Source organism: Rhamphochromis sp. 'chilingali' (genome assembly GCF_963969265.1).
Source record: "Rhamphochromis sp. 'chilingali' genome assembly, chromosome: 14".
Taxonomy (NCBI): Eukaryota; Metazoa; Chordata; class Actinopteri; order Cichliformes; family Cichlidae; genus Rhamphochromis; species Rhamphochromis sp. 'chilingali'.
The window spans coordinates 29,307,573-29,328,928 of NC_137941.1; the positions used below are offsets into that span (position 1 = coordinate 29,307,573).

Here is a 21,356-nt window from a genome sequence, read left to right on the forward strand (position 1 = left end):
TTAGAACTTTTATGTGTGTAATACACTATGCATGCAAAAACCTCAGGGCTAAAACCTACCAACTAAGCGGAGGATCCACAGAGTCAACATCACGATGAGTTGAATAATGCGATGTCAGTGGGGCAGGCAGCCAGTCCTGCCTTCAGGCACATTGGAGCACCCCGAACACGCCTCAGTGGCACACTACCCCGCCTCGGCGCCTCCTAGGGATTGAGTTTGTCTGAGAAAGGAGGAGAGCGGAGCCCGGTGGCTTCCTTGTCAGAGTGTTGTGGTTGTTGTTAACTCACACCTGCTCAAGCTACTGCAGTGAGCTGAGGTTATAGTCTGATCTGATTGGACCTAGCATCAGGACTTACAGATTCCTGCACAGAGGAGGATAGGAGGGTGTAGATGCTCACACTGACATGCATGAATGCATGCTGATGATGTGCGAGTGTGTGAGATAGTGAGAACATCTCTAGAGTTACATAACTGAAATGTTCATGTATTTCTTTACAGATGCGTTACGCTGCACTCACAAACCACACACACACAGGCCTCAAAAGCACCCTGAAAAGGATTTTAGAATGCGGCAAATGATAAACTAAAAATTATAAACATCCTTCAAGTGTTCTCTGAAAACATCATAAGAACTTGTAGATAAATGTTGCCATTGTTATAAAAATGAGGACCTGAATTTTTAAATTTTTTAGATGTGTTATTTTGACGCAGACCTCTGCATGTGGTGAAGTCGCTGTGCTGACTTAATCCTGAGAGCAGCCATTGAATTGGGCATGAACAGTTTTTTTGAAGAGTTAATGTTAAAACTGAATCACCACATAATCGTTCCTCCTTGATGTAAAAAACCTTAATAATAAATGCATCAGTATTATGTACAGAGGAGAGAGGAGGAGACAGTGTTGGGGAGTAACGGAATACATGTAGAGCCGTTACGTATTTAAAATACAAAATATGAGTAACTGTATTCCGTTACAGTTACCGTTTAAAAAGGTGGTATTTAGAATACAGTTACTTTGTTGAAATAAATGGATTACACTGCGGTACTTTCCTGTTTCATTTTGTCGTGGGTCAGGACTGTTTGGGTTTTGTTTGACAGCTACGTTCTGTTGTTCCAGGTGGCAGCGTTACAGTTGCCATGGTTACTGGGTGACGCTCTCTCTCTGCGTGTTTCCTGGGTGAGAGAGCGCCTTTTTGTTGTTGTTGTTGTGCTAAGCTAACAGGCAGAATGCTACAAGCATAGCTCTAAAGAATGTAGCATCATGGGCAGTATAGTCCGTGCTGCAGGGAGAATGGACTGCCATACCCGTTATGTGTCTGTGAGCGCGAAAAGGGAGAAAAAGGCGAGTGGAAAAGTACGAGTTGTCATCGAGCAGAAACGGGAGCTGGAAGCATGTAAATATAATAATAACCACTGCAGCCAAGAAGAGTGCCTGACGAGCCCAGTTGTAAGTAAGCTATTAAGACTCGACTGTAGGCTGTGTTCGTGTTTTCCTCTGAAACAATAAGTTCCGTTGGAGCAGCCTTTCAACGCCTCTCTCTGTCTCTCGCAAGTAAAGTTGACCCACACAACAAAGTAAAGCTAGTTTTCGGCTACGAGCCGATAGGGACCCCGCCATATTAGTCAGAGGTCCCTTTACTACAGTTCGGAGCCGCGGACCTTCAGTAATAGTAATAAATCACAGCAATAGTACATTCACGTTGTTGTAAAAAGCATGATAACATATTAAGTAATCCAAAGTATTCCGTTACGTTACTTTCATCGAGTAACGTAACGGAATACGTTACAGAATACATTTTGGGGCATGCATTCTGTAATCTGTAATGGAATACATTTTAAAAGTAACCTTCCCAACACTGGGAGGAGAGAGGTACAACACTGAGCATCTACAGCCATCTGTAAAACACCTCGAAGCTCTGTCATAATTTGGGACTGACTTTCAGCCAGTGGTGTTGGACATCTTGTTAAAATTGATAGAATTACAAGTGCAGAGAAGTACTGCCAGATCCACCATGCAATACTGTCTGCAAAGTGTCTGATTGGAATCGGCTTCATTTTTCACCATGACAATAATCCCAAACGCGCTGCCAATCCAATAAAAGCATCACCTGGTTAGAAAAACACACAGTGGGACACTCAGTCATGGCCTAAATCAGGGGTGGTTTAAAACATTTGTACAGCGCTACATATATTTTGCTTGGGAAATTCCTTATATAAGGTAAAATTATTCAAGCTCTATTTTATGAGTGCATAGTTATCTATTTATACCAGAGAGTATCTTGAAGTGGAATCAGAACCTTTTAGAACAAAGTGCCTAGTGTTCTAATTTATGTTTGTCTAACATTTCATTTTCTGTCTGTGAATGGCTACCCAAGCAATATGGGCTATGTAGGTCAGCTGCTAAGCTTGCCAGGGAGAAGGGGAAGCTTCCCTTTATGTGTCACTTACATGGTTCACGAGCATAATATATTCACTCAGTCTGATTTCATTGTACTTTGTCAAAACACTGTATTTAACCAAGCCTGAAAGATTATTAGAATTTGAAATGAAAATACTTTCAGAATCTCAGCATCAGGGTTTGAACTCAAAATGCACCTGAAAACTGGATAGAAAGAGTATTGATATGATGTATAAGCAGGTTACCTTATGCAGATGAGCTACTGCATAACAATCAGCACATTGTTTGTAAGTAAGTAAAAAGTAAAATTTTATTTATATAGCACATTTCTAGATAAAAGATCACAAAGTGCTTTACAAGGTATAAAACAAAAACAGTCAAAAGTTAACAAAATGCAATTACAAAAAGATTTGTGCAATAACAAACAATTTAGGTGCCACAGTCTGTAACATGGCTATTATAATGAAAGTGGAGATTATATCAAAGAGGAGAAATGTATAGAAAAAAGTGTTAGGTGACAAAACAGAAATGAGAAGTGAGACAGGGATGTTGGAAACAGGCCAGATGTATCTCCTTGTAACAGCAGTTGATGTGTGAGACATTCGTAAAAGTGAGACTCCATCTGCTTGTGTGGGACAAACAACTTTAAAGACTCATGAATTTCTAGCATTGCCTGTTAAGCATGAACACCACAAATATTGATTCACTGGGGTGGAAACATATTTTGACACAAACCACATTTATTACAGACCATTTCCTGAGAGGCTTGTTTTCCCTTTTCCGCTCAGTGAAGTCAGAGAGAAGACATCTGCGTCACTCAGTACTGAAGTCTTCTTTTGTTTTTGCTGCTTTACCTCCTGCTGGGGCTCTTACCTGATATTATGTGAATAAATGATCACGAGGCAGAAAGCTTCAGAGTGAGCGGAAGAGACTGCATTTCAAGTAAACAACATACAGTTAAATGCAAAACATTTACATCACTTATAAACAGTTGCTAGTGTCCAAGTGCTCAGCAACTTGGCACAAACTAATTGCATATAGATGGTTAAGATCAGGCAGAGCATCAGAATAGGGGAACGGAGGGGATTTAGGTGACTCTGATTGTGGAATTCAGAGTTACTTAAGAATGTCATAAATTGTTTCAGAAACTGTTGAGCTACTGAAAGTTTCCTGCACAATTATCCGTAGGGTTTACACAGACTGGCCTAATAAAGAAAATATCCTGTGAGAGGCAGTTGTCTTGGCACAAACGCCCTATTGTTACCAGAGCTCAGAGGAGAATTTGGGCTGACAGGAAGGCAAAAGTAATTCAAATAACCACTTGTTGTTTGGAAGAGCATCTCTCAATGCACAACAGCAGAAGACCACACCGGGTCCTTCTCTTTTTATCTAAGAACAAAAAACTGAGCCTACAGTTTGCATAATTTCACCAAAACAGGACATATGCATCTTTGTTTAATCAGTGAGCTTTACTCATGTTAATTTTGTCAAATTTCAAAACCTGCTGCAAAAGAACTGGGACAAAGCAATCACTGAACTGTGGAGAACCTGAAAACCTTTCATCTGTTAAATAGAAAACAATAGAATTTTCAAATTTTCGTTTTTGTAACATTCATGAAAACATTACCCAAGAACTTAGACTTACACTAAGCTCAAATAAGTGACATTTATCTCATTCTCAGTTTGAAAGGGAAAAGCCTCAGTATACTTCCTCCATACCCTTCAACTTTTCCTTTAAGTGCAGTTTACTGTTGTCTTTGTCATATTGCAGCTTACTGTACCAATAGTAAAATTAATTTCATTAAAAAGAGATTATGATCCAGGGCGCTGCAGAAAGATCCAAAATAAACATTCACGTCTGGAGACATGAATGGCACAGTCCCGTGCATGAAGATAGAAAACAGGCCCATTCAAAGGTCAGAATTAAAATGGATTTAACAGAAGAATAACATGACTTGGATGCTGCCAGCTCTTTGTGAAAAATTGACTAATTAAAGCCAACAGCAAAGACCAGAGTCTTTGTCACCACGTCATGTTTGCCAATTTTGTAGCCACTTGTCATCCTGGTGTCTTCCAGTACTGAATGTCAACATATTTACAGCAGGAAATAAGACTCTAATCCATCTAGAGCTGCTGCTGTGATGTGAACAAACCCTCATCTAACTAACAGAGTCTGCTGGCTACAACACAGAGCTGACGGCTGGCAGGAAGAAAAAAACCCTCATGTGGTTGTGGTTGCATTATTTTTCAGTCTCAAGATAATATCTATATTTGTATAGGTTTACAATCTACAGTGGGGCAAAAAAGTATTTAGTCAGCCACCGATTGTGCAAGTTCCCCCACTTAAAATGATGACAGAGGTCAGTAATTTGCACCAGAGGTACACTTCAACTGTGAGAGACAGAATGTGAAAAAAAAAAATCCATGAATTCACCTGGTAGGATTTGTAAAGAATTTATTCGTAAATCAGGGTGGAAAATAAGTATTTGATCACCTCAAACAAGGAAAATCTCTGGCTCTCACAGACCTGTAACGTCTTCTGTAAGAAGCTTTTCTGTCCCCCACTCGTTACCTGTATGAATGGCACCTGTTTGAACTCATCATCTGTATAAAAGACACCTGTCCACAGCCTCAAACAGTCAGACTCCAAACTCCGCCATGGCCAAGACCAAAGAGCTTTCGAAGGACACCAGGAAAAGTATTGTAGACCTGCACCAGACTGGGAAGAGTGAATCTACAATAGGCAAGCAGCTTGGTGTGAAAAAAATCAACTGTGGGAGCAATCATCAGAAAATGGAAGACATACAAGACCACTGATAATCTCCCTCCATCTGGGGCTCCACGCAAGATCTCATCCCGTGGGGTCAAAATGATCATTAGAACGGTGAGCAAAGATCCCAGAACCACACGGGGGGACCTGGTGAATGACCTGCAGAGAGCTGGGACCAAAGTAACAAAGGTCACCATCAGTAACACACTACAACGGCAGGGAATCAAATCCCGCAGTGCCAGACGTGTTCCGCTGCTGAAGCCAGTGCATGTCCAGGCCCGTCTGAAGTTTGCCAGAGAGCACATGGATGATACAGCAGAGGATTGGGAGAATGTCATGTGGTCAGATGAAACCAAAGTAGAACTTTTTGGTATAAACTCAACTCGTCGTGTTTGGAGGAAGAAGAATACTGAGTTGCATCCCAAGAACACCATACCTACTGTGAAGCATGGGGGTGGAAACATCATGCTATGGGGCTGTTTTTCTGCCAAGGGGACAGGACGACTGATCCGTGTTAAGGACAGAATGAATGGGGCCATGTATCGTGAGATTTTGAGCCAAAACCTCCTTCCATCAGTGAGAACTTTGAAGATGAAACGAGGCTGGGTCTTCCAACATGACAATGATCCAAAACACACCGCCCGGGCAACAAAGGAGTGGCTCCGTAAGAAGCATTTGAAAGTCCTGGAGTGGCCTAGCCAGTCTCCAGACCTCAACCCCATAGAAAATCTGTGGCGGGAGTTGAAAGTCCGTGTTGCTCGGCGACAGCCCCAAAACATCACTGCTCTCGAGAGGATCTGCATGGAGGAATGGGCCAAAATACCAGCTACTGTGTGTGCAAACCTGGTAAAGACCTATAGTAAACGTTTGACCTCTGTTATTGCCAACAAAGGTTATGTTACAAAGTACTGAGTTGTTTTTTTGTTATTGACCAAATACTTATTTTCCACCCTGATTTACGAATAAATTCTTTACAAATCCTACCATGTGGATTCATGGATTTTTTTTTCACATTCTGTCTCTCACAGTTGAAGTGTACCTCTGGTGCAAATTACTGACCTCTGTCATCATTTTAAGTGGGGGAACTTGCACAATCGGTGGCTGGCTAAATACTTTTTTACCCCACTGTACTTTATCTACTCCTCTTTTATATGATTGAGAACCTGATCTTCTTCTTTGGCCCAGAAACAGCATTTATTGAACTAGTTGGTTCTGGGTTAACTTCAGGATCACAACTTTCTTGAAATTTCTCAAACTGAAGAAAATTTCGTAAGAAGTCCAAAATAACAAAGGAAAGAAATGTCATGTGCTTTTGATTTGAATGTGTGAGTGTATGTTCATGCCTACAGTAAAACTACACATTAAAGTACTTTTGACTCTATTGTGGATAGTGTGATCAAAATCTATTTTAACTGTGTATTTCAGACCAAAATTAAGGTCAAGTATAAAGATGGGTGAGGTCTGGCCCATGAGTACTCATGTGGTAATGACTACTGATACTACTCATGGCTTTGACTATCACCAGTGATGAATCACTGATTTCATATTCATCACTATATCCTCAGTGGCTCTGATAGAGCAGAGCACTGGATTTTCTCCATTTGAATCATCTCATAGCAGCACTTTAGCCAAAAACAGACACAAACAGCTCAAACGGACGACACATCTGCAAACCTCTATGGCAAACAAATCAAGACTCACAGATCAAAGAAACCAGCAGTAAAAAGGTTGTGTGAGTGTCTTTGAATTCAGCTCTCTGAAGGTTGATCATTTTCACAAGAGAAGAGAAACCCAATATCTTCCTTAGTAGCCCATTTGCGTCGAGGCTGAATGTGTGCTACAGTAGCCTTTCTTTCAGCTCCAGACAGAAAACTAACAAAAGTTTTTTCCATCTGTAGAACTGCAGCTCTATGGACTGCTTTGTAAACACACAAAAACAGTAGAAAATTCACCGAGTTCACTCAGATCACATTCTCTACATTCTCATGATATGAACATAGACTGCAGCTCCTGACCTGCATCTGCAGGATTGTATGCACTGCACTTAATTTGTTTTTCAATGCAAAAATTTCTACATCGTAGGATCAATAAAGTCTTATCTTATCTTATGATTCCCTACTTAGATGAACAAGCAGGTGTTTCAAAAACAGCTGCATGTTGACTGGAGTTAGAGCTTATCCTTGTAAATTTACCCAAGCATTGAGTGAAGATAAATATGCTATCATAATTCAAAATATATTATCCTACAACACAAGTTTGTGGAACATCTGGTATCAAATAATAGAGATAAAACGCATGCAAGTTATTAAATGGTTGTAAATCTGCTACATTTCTTCAGCTCTTTCAGTTCTGATTGTAGTATTCCTGTAGTTTCATCTGTGGTCCTTTTGACGTCTCATCAACAATAGATACTGCCATTCAAAGTTGCCGGCTTTAACCAGAGGTTAGCCAACAGTCAGCCAACAGGGATTCTCCCCTTCATTCCTTGGGGCGTATCTGCTTTCCACTATAAACACACCCCTTTCACTCAACTGCAGAGTGTAACCAAGAAATGCCGCATTCTTCAAAAAACCTTTGACTTGGATTGTCAGCTATAGATGATTTTCTCTGTATTATTGTACGGTGTCTTTGCCTAATAACATAAAGCATTGAGGCCACAGTTTTGATTTGATGCTATATAAATAAAACTGAAATGAATTTCACATTCTGCAATAGCTTTCATTGTGAACCTCTACACCCATTAAAATATTTTTTTTTAAAAACCCTTAAATCAAATGGATAAAACTTTACAGTTAGTTTGACCATTCAGACATTTACTCGCCTCTGTCAGTGCGCCCCAGGGTGGCTGTGGCTACAATGTAGCTTGCCATCACCAGTGTGTGAATGGGTGGATGACTGGTTGTGTAAAGCGCTTCGGGGTCCTTAGGGATTAGAAAAGTGCTATACAAATACAGGCCATTTACCATTTTACTCTGCAAATCACCAAAACTATTTCCAGTAAACAGTTCCTCATTCATAGATACAATTTAAAAGTAAATTAAATACAGAAAAATAATATTCTTGCACACAAGCCTCCTCATAGATCCCAAACCAGATGTGGAGTTTATTTCTGAGACTGGTAGAACTTCATTTTTTATTGAGCCTAAATTGTTGTTTACAATAAATGCAGTCTACTACTATGTGACTTCCATAAATATTAAGGTTTTCCTTCCTGTTATTTAGTGGTGGTTTTTAAATTGATATTACGCTCATCTATCAGCCGGTAATCGGTCAGGACTACATCAGGCATCCATCATTGTCCTGTCAGGGATGAGCCATTTTAAGCGGCTGCATCTGTTAATTCATATAATGATGTTCATATTATGTAAGCAGCTATTAATGGGAATAATTCAAGCAATGAAAAAACTGATTTTTTTTTTTTTAATTTTGTGCTATTTTGTCTTTTCTGTATTTGCAGTCTGTTCACGCTGCTTCCTAAATCCCTCTTCTTCGTTGGTAAATTGATGATTTTTCCTTTTTTGTGTGTATTTGCACCAAACAGATATTATACAATATAACAACACGTAAGAAAGTGCCCCAAGCAAGTTTCCTGTAAGCTTCTTTGTGTCTTTCTATTTCTACAGATCTCAGTTTCCTAATCCCCAGTGACAAATTTCTTATAAAATCTTTTTATCAGTTATGTAGGCCCATATAAATTCTAATGCACATCTAAGCAAAGTTGTTTCTTGGCAGGAAAAATAGTCCCCTGTTCCTTAATCTAACAGCTCATTCCACCTCCACACCTCGCAGTTAAAGCAGGTACAGAGAACTAAAAGAAATCACTGCTTTTATCAGATGAATGCAGTACAATAAAAAGCTTATAGTCATCGTTTTTTTGCTTTCAGAGTTCTAAGCACAAACCAGCTGTTTGAAGCATTTTCCAATCAGATTTCAGGCTGCACTGATTCTCCTAAATGTCTTGATTTATACTTCCAGACTGAAGCATTCTCCATCATCTCTCTCTTCTTCTTCATCTCCTTTGTGTCTCCCTCCCCTCTGTTTTCTCCCACTTGATCGTCTTTCATCTTCTTTTCCACCTCTGATATATTATTTCCTGACCGATTTGTTTCATGTCCTCAGTGTTGAGTTTTCCATCAGGGACAAGAGAAGGAGGCCAAAAAACACAAAAAACAACAACTAGCTTTTGATTTCTGTGATTCTGTGTGATGGATGCTTGAGGGACTTATCTGAAGAACAAAATTAATCCAGGGACTTGTATCACCGTCACCTCGACAAATAACGTTTGATCGGCTGGATATGAAGCAGACAGCAATTTAAAGTTACTAATGATATTTCCTTTCTCTTTGAATCCAGCTCTGTTTTTGAGTGTTTCTTTTTCTTTGACACCTTCAGTCCGTCAGCTGCCTAACCGCTCCACAGTAATGATGAAAAATACGTCTGTGCCTAATCACCTGCTTTTTAAAAACATACAAAGCCACATATCCACAGCAGACAGCCTCTACTCACCTACAAAACGTAATTTTGTAATGAGGAGCTTGATAGCACATCGACATTTAGCCCGAATGTTATCACCATGGAGTTTAATAACGGCACAGCAGATGCCATATCATGCTTGTCTGTGAGCCTCGAGTCTAAAAGCACTCTTCAGCTCTCAATCAAACATTGTGAGCGTGTCTGAGTTTGCATTTGTCACGGAGGGACAGGCCTGCTACGTAAGAGTCTTGGGCCCAAAGTGTCAGGGCGGCTCTGGGTAAAATCCATCTTTAATGTTTCTCATTAGAAGGTTAATCAAGCAATAAGACATGCCAGAAATGACCAAAAGTTAAAGACTCTGACAAACTCAACCTAAACTACATAAAAATTATATGAAGAGATTAAATGGCAAAGAGATCAAAATCAACCACAATAAGACATGACGAGAGTCCAAAACTCCTTTTAAGAGAACAATATCATATTTTATATAGATAGTCTTCATTCTTTTTAAACGTACTTTAAGATGTTTGTAGAGAAGTAAAAGTGAGATAATGGAAGCAAGATTTACTTACTTACTTTACTTTCATTAACCAAACTTTTATGGGAGTAGGCAATGGATAATGGGTATTAATTTGTTAATACCTGGACATGAGTAACTTTATTTGATTATATAGAATAGAATAGAATAGAATAGAATTCAACTTTATTGTCATTGCACATGCACAGGTACAGGGCAACGAAATGCAGTTTGCATCCATCCAGAAGTGCTTTAGTGATATAGGTATATTACAATATATATTAGCAATAATATAGATATGTAAATATATTACAGAAATGGGTCTATTATGGTATGTTATAATGTACACGGTATGAAGTATGTTGTGAATATTCTATAACTATAGGTATGTACAGGCTATGAACAGGATATAAATATGAAAAACTATACAGAATATGAAATAAATAACTTTACAGAATCTGAGATATACTGTTATACAGAAATGGGAACTGTGCAAGTTGTAAACAGTTGTAGGGTTAAAAATTATCATATGTACAGAATGATTATTACAGAGCTATACAGTAGTGCAGTTAAGATAAGTGAGGGTGTAGATAATTTCTACAGAGGCTATATAAAGTGCTAGTGGTTGTGAGTGGTGGTTCAGTCCATGTTATTATTGTGCGTTTGAGGGTACAGTTGTCCATTGTGGGTGTGTGTATGTTCTGTCTATGAGTTTAACGTGGGTCAGATGTCAGGAGGCAGAGTTCAGGAGTCTGACAGCTGTGGGGAAGAAGCTGTTCCGGTACCTGGTGGTCTTAGTCCGGAGGCTCCTGTAGCGCCTCCCAGAGGGCAGGAGGGTGAAGAGTCCATGTGATGGGTGACTGGGGTCTTTGATGATTTTCCCAGCCCTTTTCAGACACCGCTTCCTGTAGATGTCTTTTATGGCAGGAAGTGGTGCTCCGGCGATGCGCTGGGCAGTTTTCACGACCCTCTGCAACGCCTTCCGGTCCGAGGCAGAGCAGTTCCCGTACCAGACTGTTATACAGTTGGTCAGGATGCTCTCTCACTATGGCAACGATAGAAGTTCTCCAGGATGTCTGAGGACAGGTGGTTCTTCCTCAGAGTCCTCAAGAAGAAGAGGCGCTGGTGAGCCTTCTTGACCAGCTTGGAGCAGTTGGTCGTCCAGGTGAGATCCTCGGAGATGTGGACTCCCAGGAACTTGAAGCTGCTCACACGCTCCACAGCCGTCCCCTTAATGTGGATGGGTGGATGTGGGTCAGCATTCCTCCTGTAGTCCACGATGAGCTCCTTGGTCTTCTCGGTGTTAAGCAGCAGGTTGTTTCTGTCACACCACTCAGCCAGACGATCCACCTCCTCCCTGTAGGCGGCCTCATCGTTGTCACTGATGATAATACTACACCACAGTATATTTCCAAATAACTGGTCAGCTTTTGTTTTTAGTGTTTTAGTGTTGTTTTAGTGACGTTGCAAGAATTTCAACATTACATTGTAACAAGTTCAAAAGTTCAAAACAAGGAATCAAAAGCATCATAGTAAAGTCCAGGTGGAAAGAGACAAAAAGGCTGCAAAAAGGCACAACGTCCTGTTGTATTATCATCATAATCACGCTCAGGTTATCACAACCTCTAAAGCTGCCTATTAGACTGCACACTCTTCAAAGATCTTCAAAGCTGTTCAGTCAAAAAACAAACAAACTTTAGTATCTGAAGCAGCTGTAAAAACAGATTTTTTTTTTCATTTCAGATTTTACACAAATAAAACATAAACACTCATGAAATATGTACAGCTCTTTGGACTGTCACCAAATCTTTTACAGTCCTTTGTGCTTTCTAGAGGACCAACAGAGCCAGCAACAGCTCAAAGTTACTACAACTGCTTTAATACAATTCCCAGATGATGTATCTTACTGATTTTGCTGTTGTCATTGTTGTGTTTTGTAATGCAGAGCACCTTCTGAAACTGTACTACAGCATTTGCAGCTTTAAATACAATACCATCGATACTTTTAAAGTAGAAGGATGACAGTCCACCCACCCACGCTCCCTGAAGCAGGCAGCTGTATGTTCCTCTATGTTCCAGAAACACTGTTGTCATGGTGTTTCTGTTTCACGTTTCAAAATTATACATTCATGACTGTTGTCAATAAACTGATTAACTGGCTGATCATTTCTGCACCATCTTTCTCTTGAGAATAAAGCAAGACGAAGGCCGACTGGGATGGGAGTAAATATCTCTTTTATGAGGGCTGCAAAGCTTCACAGTGAAGCACCGAAACCAGTTTTCTGTCAAACCAGCCAAACTTAATGAGAATTATCCATCTTTGACCCTCCTGCTCCTAATGTGCAGCAACAATTTCAGTCTACCTTCGCTGCGCCCGTCCATCTCCAACCATCTCGCCCTCCTCCTCTCCCCGCTCTGTTTCTTTCTGTCACTTTCCTTCTATTTGTTATGAGCCGGTAATGAGAACATGGCGTGTGGGAGATTGCTCAGTTTATCTCCTTCTACCCAGTTCCTGCTAGTATCATCCAAAACCTTTTTTAGACATTTTCTTATTACATTTATCACAACGTGTGACTGCCAAAGCCCCTGCAGACAATTAAAAAGAACAAATAACCCAAAACAATAAAGGAAGTTCACCGTTAAACGTTTTAAAGCCGATGTATATCGGGTAATAAAATGGGCAAGTATGCAAGGTGAACTGCTACTGTCAGCCACAGAGGGAGAAGGAAACACTGTCAAACCTCAGATTCAGCCCACAGGAGTAAGGTGGAGGCAAACCTGCACTTTCCTCCCACACTGTGACAGACAGAAAAATGGAAAAAATTGTTTTAGCTGCAAACTTAATGGAAAATTTGACGCCTTTATTTGGGAACAGATACGGTCCAACTGTTGTGTCCGTGCGGTGAAATAGAGCAGACTGGTGAGCTCCACTCAAAAGAAATATTTAAGCTCAAAGATCTGACTTAAAGTAATTTGATTACATTTAAATGTAATCCATGTAATTTTGTTACATAATTGCAACGTGAAATGTTAAAGTTAATGGAATCTGGTCAAATAAGTGTGTTTGATTGGTATACATTCAGTCTATATTTTACTTAACAAACAATTATTTGACTACATAAACCTTTGATTTAATATATGTGAAATATATGTACACACTGTTTGTGTGTATACAGTACTTCTGCTAAATCAGTGGTTTCAAACTGTGGGGCAGGGTCCTGGAGTGAGACAAGGAGCCACCACAGGTGTAGTTCTATGACGTGAAGTTGGATGTCATTTTCTTAAGGAAAAAAAAGCTGAGCTTTAACCTCCTAGGACCTGGCGTCCACATATGTGGACATCACATTTTTGGATGTCTGGATGAAAATACTTAATTTTTCTCTACAAGGGCCTGATATCCACTTACCAGGACATTATACTGCCACTGTTCTATCAAGATTTAAAACCAATGTCCTCATATGTGGATCTCATTTGTCTCAGAAATAAAAATTAGGTAATAAAACAAAAAATCTGGTAATTCTTTGTTTTTACATTCATCAGGTCCCAATCAACCCAAATAGCAAAGAAAAAATTAAAATGCATGCCATGAAAGAGTTCGGGTCTTAGGAGGTTAAGTAACTTGGATCTTTGTTTTATTGTTAATGAGTGATAGAAACCGTGGGCTGTGGGACGTGAACTTTTTTCAGCGTCTCTATGCCAAAAAAGTTTTGCTTGTTTACACAGATAAAGCCTGCAAATCAGTGTGCTCCGATAATAGTTTTGATTTATGACTATAAAACTTAAACTCATGTGAAAATCCATCCACTGCTGCACAAAGCCAGGTTTCCTCTCACCAGCCGACCCTAATCTCCTCTGGTACAGACACAAACACTAATATCTACATGAATCATAGAGGTTGTTATCTAATTGTAATATTCTCCTCATGTCTCTGCTGTTGTCTTTCTCTGTAGGGATCTCAATGCCGATTCCTGTGCTGGGTCTCAGAGACCACTCCAAGGTCTTCAAAGATGGCAGCTGTCTGCTGACAGATAACAATTTCGTGCTGGTCGGCTCCTTCGTGGCCTTCTTTATCCCCCTCACCATCATGGTCGTCACCTATTTCCTGACCATCAACGCCCTGCAGAACGAAGCCACCCTCTGCTTGGACCAGCTGGTCCCACGGCCCAAATGGAGCACTACCTTCACCTTGAGCTTCTTTCCACAAACATCTTTGTCCTCCGAGAAACTCCTCAGGCGATCGATAAGCCGTGACGCCACAGGCAGAGGGAGCACCGGCGGGCTGGGTGGTGCCCGCGGGAGCATATCTGGCTCTCTCTTTGGGCGCCGCACCATGCAGTCGATCAGCAACGAGCAGAAGGCTTCAAAGGTCCTTGGGGTGGTGTTTTTTCTCTTTGTGGTTATGTGGTGCCCGTTTTTCATCACCAATGTGCTGGTGGTGGTGTGTGAACCTGACGTTTGTGACCCGGGAGTCATGGGAGGTCTGCTGAATGTTTTCGTCTGGGTAGGCTACTTGTCCTCTGCAGTCAACCCACTGGTCTACACGTTATTCAATAAGACGTACCGCGCCGCGTTTCTGCGATACGTTCGCTGCCAGTACCAGCCAGAGAAGAAACCTCTTCAGCTTATACTGGTGAACACCATCCCCCCACTGGCTTACAGCTCCACCCAGCTACCTTTGGGAGACATCGGGAAGTTAGGAAATGGAGTGGCGCATTGTAGCAGTGGAGCAAAAGAGTTCTCTTCTCCTGGGCAGGAGATGAAAAAATCCAGGCAGAACAAAAGCCAGGGAGACAAAGACGAGAGCTGTGTGTAAGAAACTGAAACAAAATCCTGGTTAAAGGCCAATCCAGTGCAAGCAATTTCAGTTTCCCCCCTCTGTGGTTACAGTGTAGGGTCTGAGATTTTAAGTGCCAAAGACAATGTGCCTCAAAGTCAGGGGTTCAGAAATACAGAGGTCACTGAAAAAGCAGAAGAAGCCTTTAAATGCTCAACATTTCCACAACAGTTTCCTCAGATTCACACAGCTTCATCAACAGATCAGGTGAACAAGGTCTGTGATTGCTCCTCAAAAATGTTGTAAACAAGCATGTGCATCACAGATCATCATCCCCATCTTCAGGCTCGCTGCTCTTTCAGAATCTTTTGTACACTGCCGCAAAAGACAAAATTACTCTTGACAAACATATCAATTAATTTTTTTTCACCAAACAATCTTTGAACGTTATCTTCCAGTCTGAGAGCCAAATCAGAGAGATGAAAAGACGGTACCGTCCGTGTGGATGATGTGAAACACAGTTGGGCACATCCCAACAAAACAGTTCTATTTTGTTACAACACTTTGGACAACAAGGGTGAAAAAGTCAGACATTGTTCACATAACTACATTTTCCATGGATGCTCAGCTGCTCTAACCTCAGCTGCCCCTTCATTTTGCCAGCTCCCTGGCATCAGTCATGTGGTGTCTACCTTCTATCATACCTTTGGGTGGATCAGTGGGGATTAGACTGGATTTCCTGCCACCTTATCAGATGATAGTGTTGGGAGGAGGAAGAACCAGGACGAGCCTAAATACACCAGAACTCCAGACACTTGCAGAGGTCAGATGAAGCTGTCAAAAGGGGACGAAAAAAAAACTTCTGCTGCTTCTGTATTTTATGTTGAAAACAACAAAAGGAAGAACATGTCTGAGGCAGACATTCAGTAATTAGAGAGAATCCATAAATGAATCTATATTTGTATTTTGTGCACATTTGTGAATAAATGTATATGACTGTTGAGGTTAAATAGATTTTATATGCAAATGAGAGGATGATTACTGAAGCTGACATGGTGCAGGATGAGTACAGCAGAGTAGGAGACATTTGATTGGCAGGAAAAAGTGTATTTAAGTGCAGTTGTATCCACTGTAAAGGTCATAGTTTATATTATGTTCAAGCCAAACTATCCGTGCACACTGGCATTTTTATGATGACATTTCCAAAAAAAAAAAAATGCTTATATACTATCTAGTGTGTTTTGTTTTTTGTTTTTTACTGTTTTTGCTAATATGAGGAGAAGGATGTGAAAGGAGGAAAGTAGCTGGAACAGTGCATGAAGGTGAGCTTGCACCATGGATTTATTGCCAGGAAATATTTGGAGCGGCGTTTCAGACTCAGTCTCAGTGCCTGACACTTGCATGGGCTTGGTCTAAAATTGTAAAAAATCACTGTCTGCACTATGAATGCACACACCAACCTTGTCTCACCCTTAACTCATCACATAGTGATGTTTGGTCTGGACCACATGGATTCCGATTTTGACACCCTGGATATCCCTTTAATGTTGCTTTTGCAAAGTGCCACCTGGTACGGTTTACCCGGAGTCCATCAATGTATGGATCAGGCAATAATGAGCCTGAAGGTAAAAGTAATCCTGTGGTGTTTAGTCCATTTAAATCCAACTGAAAATGAAGATAAGATGGTGCACCCACTATTAGAATTAGAGTAGAAGAAGTTTCTGACCAAGCATCACTATGTAAGGAGTAAGGAATCAGTTTAAGGTGCCCTGTGGAGTTGTGTTTAAAACAAACACCAGTTATGTTCAGCAGTTCTTACCAAACCCACTCTGTTTATGAGCTTGTTTCAAAGAGGCCAGAATGACACAGTATTAGCAGAACCCAACTTTTCAGTTAGTGCAGGTCCCAATGAGCCTCAGCAGCAGTCACTGTGAGAGCTAAATAATTTCACCTACTGGTTAAAAACCTAGAATATGGGAACTCCCACTGATAGCACGACCATCAGTGTCGTATTACATAGTTATGTATTACTTTACCATGAGCCAAAATCTTTGCAGGGTACCTTTAAGTAAGTCACTGTCTTTTAATACTGCACCCAACATCCCACCAAAAGTCACTAACCAAGTGTAAGGAAAGGACAAAAGGAAAGTAAATAAATGGAATTCGCATGATAAGGTGGGGCCAGGTTTCACTATGAGCTCACCCGAAACCCTGACTGATTAGGACCCACACCCAGTTTCACACCTTGGCTCAGGCGATTAGAGGATCATCAGGGGGTCCTTTTGTCCCTCTGCGGGGGATACTCCCACTAGGTTTAAATCTGGGACTCTCCACCATTTGACCTTAGAACTGAAGAAGCTTCTCGGATGTGAAGTGAAACGTCTTCAAGCAACTTAAAGAAGTCCAGACGCTTTTCTTTGCAAGCTCCATTGACTAAATAAATGGTGTTGCATATGTTATGCAGTTAAAACACACACCTACTCAACAATTTAAATTAGACTAGATGAAACAGATGGCATCGTCATGGCAAAGATTCAATGAATAATGAGAGCAAAAAGAATGCACCTTTTTTAACACATTGCTGTTTCAGTGGTTTTATACACTGAGAGGATGTTGAAAAAACAGCTGTTTAACAAAAATTAAGTCCTTGGAGTTGAGAAGTCATCATCAAAGTAATGAATCAGTTGCAGTTTAACATGTCAGGTGTTTTGTGGACACCTATCTATGCCTCATATGAAAAGCATTATTTTAACCCCTTTGTGGAGCAGATCTTCTGCATCAGACAGCTTCTCTGGTTCTGCTCTGCATTGTGACTAAACAGCCAGTGATTTTTAAAGTGTTAGAAAACCATCAATACCTGCTCATATGAAAACAGCATCATTATACTCAGTGGTTGAAATTTAATTTTAAAGATTACTAAATCTCTATAAAGACAGAGGATATTGAATTTTCTTAGAAGCCCCTGCACAGATGTACAATTCACTTCGTTGTAATAAAATGAAATATGGTGTTGGATGATGTTTTTCTGTGGTACAAAGCCACAGTGAAACAATAAATTTGTTATTAGGCTAAACATGCTCAGCGTTGTGGGACCTGTATGAGACATTGATGTTATCAGCATTCATAAGCAACAACTTTTTTCCTTGTAGACAAATTGTTGAGACCAATCAAATAACAGGAGATGCTGCAGAACAGGGTTAACAAGAGTGCTGGAAAGCAAAGGCAACCCGAAGCAGAGGTGGGAGTAAAAGCTGAATGTATCTGAACTTATTAAAGTTTAATATTAATAGTTCCTCCAAATATTAGCTTGGCTTTTGTAAGTGGACTGTAATAGAAAGTTACAAAATGGTATTGGCTTGTAATTTTACAAGCTAATACGTTTTGTTTGTTGGTTGGTTCATTTAAATTTTCTTCTCTAAGTCATTCCATTCTGAAGAACTGGCAATATCATACTGATGTAGAATTCTTCACATCCACCAAGAAAGTTAAAGGGAGCTCAGAGAAAGAAAAAAAGGTTAAAGATGTGATAGCTGTTGTTCTACATATCACACAGAGTGACTGTCAGGTCTGCTGTTTGAAAGAGGGAAATGATTTTTCTACTAAAGGATGTAGCCGGGTTAGTTACTGTTTGCCTCACCTGTTTTTCCAACAGCAGATGTAAGAGAACCGATAAAAGATTTAGGATCAGAGCAGCGAGGCTGCTTGTAAACAACAGTAATGAAATAAGAGAAGTATGAGCTCTGGAACTGTCAGTTTTGGGCCCCGTGGGAGAGAATAGCTAAGTGGCTAATTAAGCCAACAATAATACAGAAACAATGAATTCCTGACTAAATTCAGTTTGTTTTAAACCCAGGTCTTAATTTAAATTGTTTTGTGGATTCTATCCCAATCATTGTGAAATTATGTTTTCTTTTTATTTGCTAAGGTTAGAGTGCAAAATCAACTGTAGGTACTCAGATGTTAATTATGGTTTAAAAAAGAAAGGTTGGGTAATAATTTCAATATTTTCTTTTCTTTTCTTTTGTTTTGGTGAAAACCTGTTTTAACAAGATTTAATGTAATTTTAATTTGGAAAGACTTGGTAGTATTTTACAAAATTATGTCCCTCCTACAGTATCTCTAACTAGGTTATGTTTAGCAGGTTTTGTTGATGATTTAGGCACAAGAAACGAAGCAGAGGTGTAGTAAGACTAGAGCCACTGACTAAGTAACTTTTCTCTTTGTTCCATTTTAATTTCATGTGAAGGAATAATTTTGTATTCTGTTGTATTTCATTGTTTTATACATGCAACACGTATCGTCCATCTCTCTCTATACACAGAGTTGATGGCTAGGTGGAATATAACAGTCATTTATTTTATCAGGCCAAATAAAAAAAATGGATTTAATTTTGTGATAATAGTTATTAAAGTTTTCTCTGCGTACTTATTTGGTCAGATTGATCAGGCTGCTGTTGGACTATGTTGTGATCATTCACTTTGCAAAAATCCTCATAAAGTTTTAGGAATTTTGGACAAAAGTATCAAAAATAAAAGCCAGGATATATATAAAGAGAATTTTCCTAAAATGCCAAAGTTTTCAGAATCAACTGTCTTTGTATTTTTTGTAAGTGCAGCCATGGTGTGTAAAGGACTCTGTGGTTTGACCATATTGTTTGCCTGTTGTGTTACACATTGTGGTAGCACTCCTGGTTTTGACTTTTTTCAAATCTGGAGTCACTAAAGTAGCTGCTGTCTGTGTAATTCTGTTACTGTTGCAGTGATGTAAAGACCATCGACAAACTTATGCAGACAAACCTGGATCCAGATGTAACTCTGATTTTGAGACGTTTTTATGTTTTATAAACTAGTGTCAGTTTTGGAATTCGATGTTTGACGGTAACAATCACATTTCTTTAATATGTCAACTGTATGGATCTATTTTGTTTGTTTGCTCTTGTTTTTAATTCAAAGTAAAGAGAATAATTGGAGATAATGTCAGAGAGTCATTTTTTTTCTTTAAGACTTCAGTGGGTGAGATAAAGTGGGAACAAGTCCATCCATCTATCTGTTACCTATGCTTGACCCACCCGGGCTCAGTGGCCATTGACAGGAAGTAATACAAAAGTATTTCATATAAATACCACAGAAATAGTTAATAAAGATTATTTCTTTAAGCAGCAGGTGTCCTGAGGCCTGGTTCTGGTCTACAGCCTGGTGCCTCTGAACATTTGCTGCCTGTACTCTGAATCCAAAAACCCTCACAGCACATCTCCCCGACACAGCTCGCTGCGATATGATACAGCATCACATACCAACAGCCAAAGACGCTCCACATTTACATTCACAGAATAAACTGGGTCAGGAAAGAAATGGGGCTAAGGTAAAAAAAAAATAAAAACCATGTTTACATGTGATGCTGGAACATGATTACTATAAAAACCCAGGAAAGGGAATACTCTGCAAACCTCCATGCTTCACTTCTTTTTTTAAACTAAAACTAGTATATTTGCGGGTTATTAATAATGTATGATGCATCAGCCATAAATCAGCCATTTTTCTTTCATCTCTCTTGTTTGTTTTTTATATATCTTGGATGGATCGACAGCTTGGTGAGAGAAAAACTTTAATGTCATTCAAACATTAAAAAAAACAAAAACAAAAACTTTTGGTTTTGTTTTTATGGTTCAAATTTGAAATAACTGACTTTACCAATACATGACCAAGTGAGAGGGGAGGGCCTTCTGCAGTGATGTGCATCCATACCAGCCTATTGTGGGTCTAACTGTGGGTGGTGACCGCAAGAACAAGACCAGCAGAAAAAAGCTTCCTGTTGGGGAAGGAACTCAGTTATTTGGTGGCTGTACGAGCAACAGAAATATATGAATAGCCATATTCATAATCAACAGCTGAGTAATTGATCAAAAAAATCATTTCATTGGCTGTAGCTCAGGTGGCAGAGCAGGTCAGCCACTAATCAGAAGGTCGGTGGTTCGATCCCAGGCTGCATGCCAAATATCCTTGGGCAAGATACTAACCCCATGTTTGCCTACTGGTGGTGGTCAGAGGGCCCGGTGGCGCCAGTGTCCGACAGCCTCGCCTCTGTCAGTGCGCCCCAGGTCAGCTGTGGCTACAACGTAGCTTGCCATTGCCAATGTGTGAATGTAGTGTAAAGTGCTTTGGGGTCCTTAGGGACTGAGTAAAGCACTATACAAATGCAGGCCATTTTTACCATTTCACAGGAAGTAGAACTAACTTTTTCGTTTTTTTTCCAATGTCAGTTTTTATTAGTAGCAGGGACAGCCTAGGGGGATCCGCATGAGTTAATAGCACAAAATATTGAATTTTCTCTTAATTATGGGTCTCCCATCTATCTTCAGAGGGCGACTGAACCGAAAAAAGTCAAAATTAGAAAACAGCTTCAGAAATTTCAGCTTCGTTGGAGAAG

The 21,356-nt window shown here is 40.0% G+C and overlaps 1 protein-coding gene across 1 annotated transcript in view; it reads left to right on the plus strand.

Annotated features, from left to right (window-relative positions):
* htr2aa (5-hydroxytryptamine (serotonin) receptor 2A-a) overlaps window positions 1-19,806 on the plus strand; it is a 104,972-nt gene extending 85,166 nt beyond the window's left edge. Inside the window, exon 3 of the mRNA XM_080903973.1 lies at window positions 14,107-19,806. Within this exon, the coding sequence (XP_080760099.1) occupies window positions 14,107-14,969 (863 nt within the window). The 3' untranslated portion in view covers window positions 14,970-19,806. The remainder of the gene's footprint in view (window positions 1-14,106) is intronic.
* The last annotated feature ends 1,550 nt before the right edge of the window (window positions 19,807-21,356 follow it).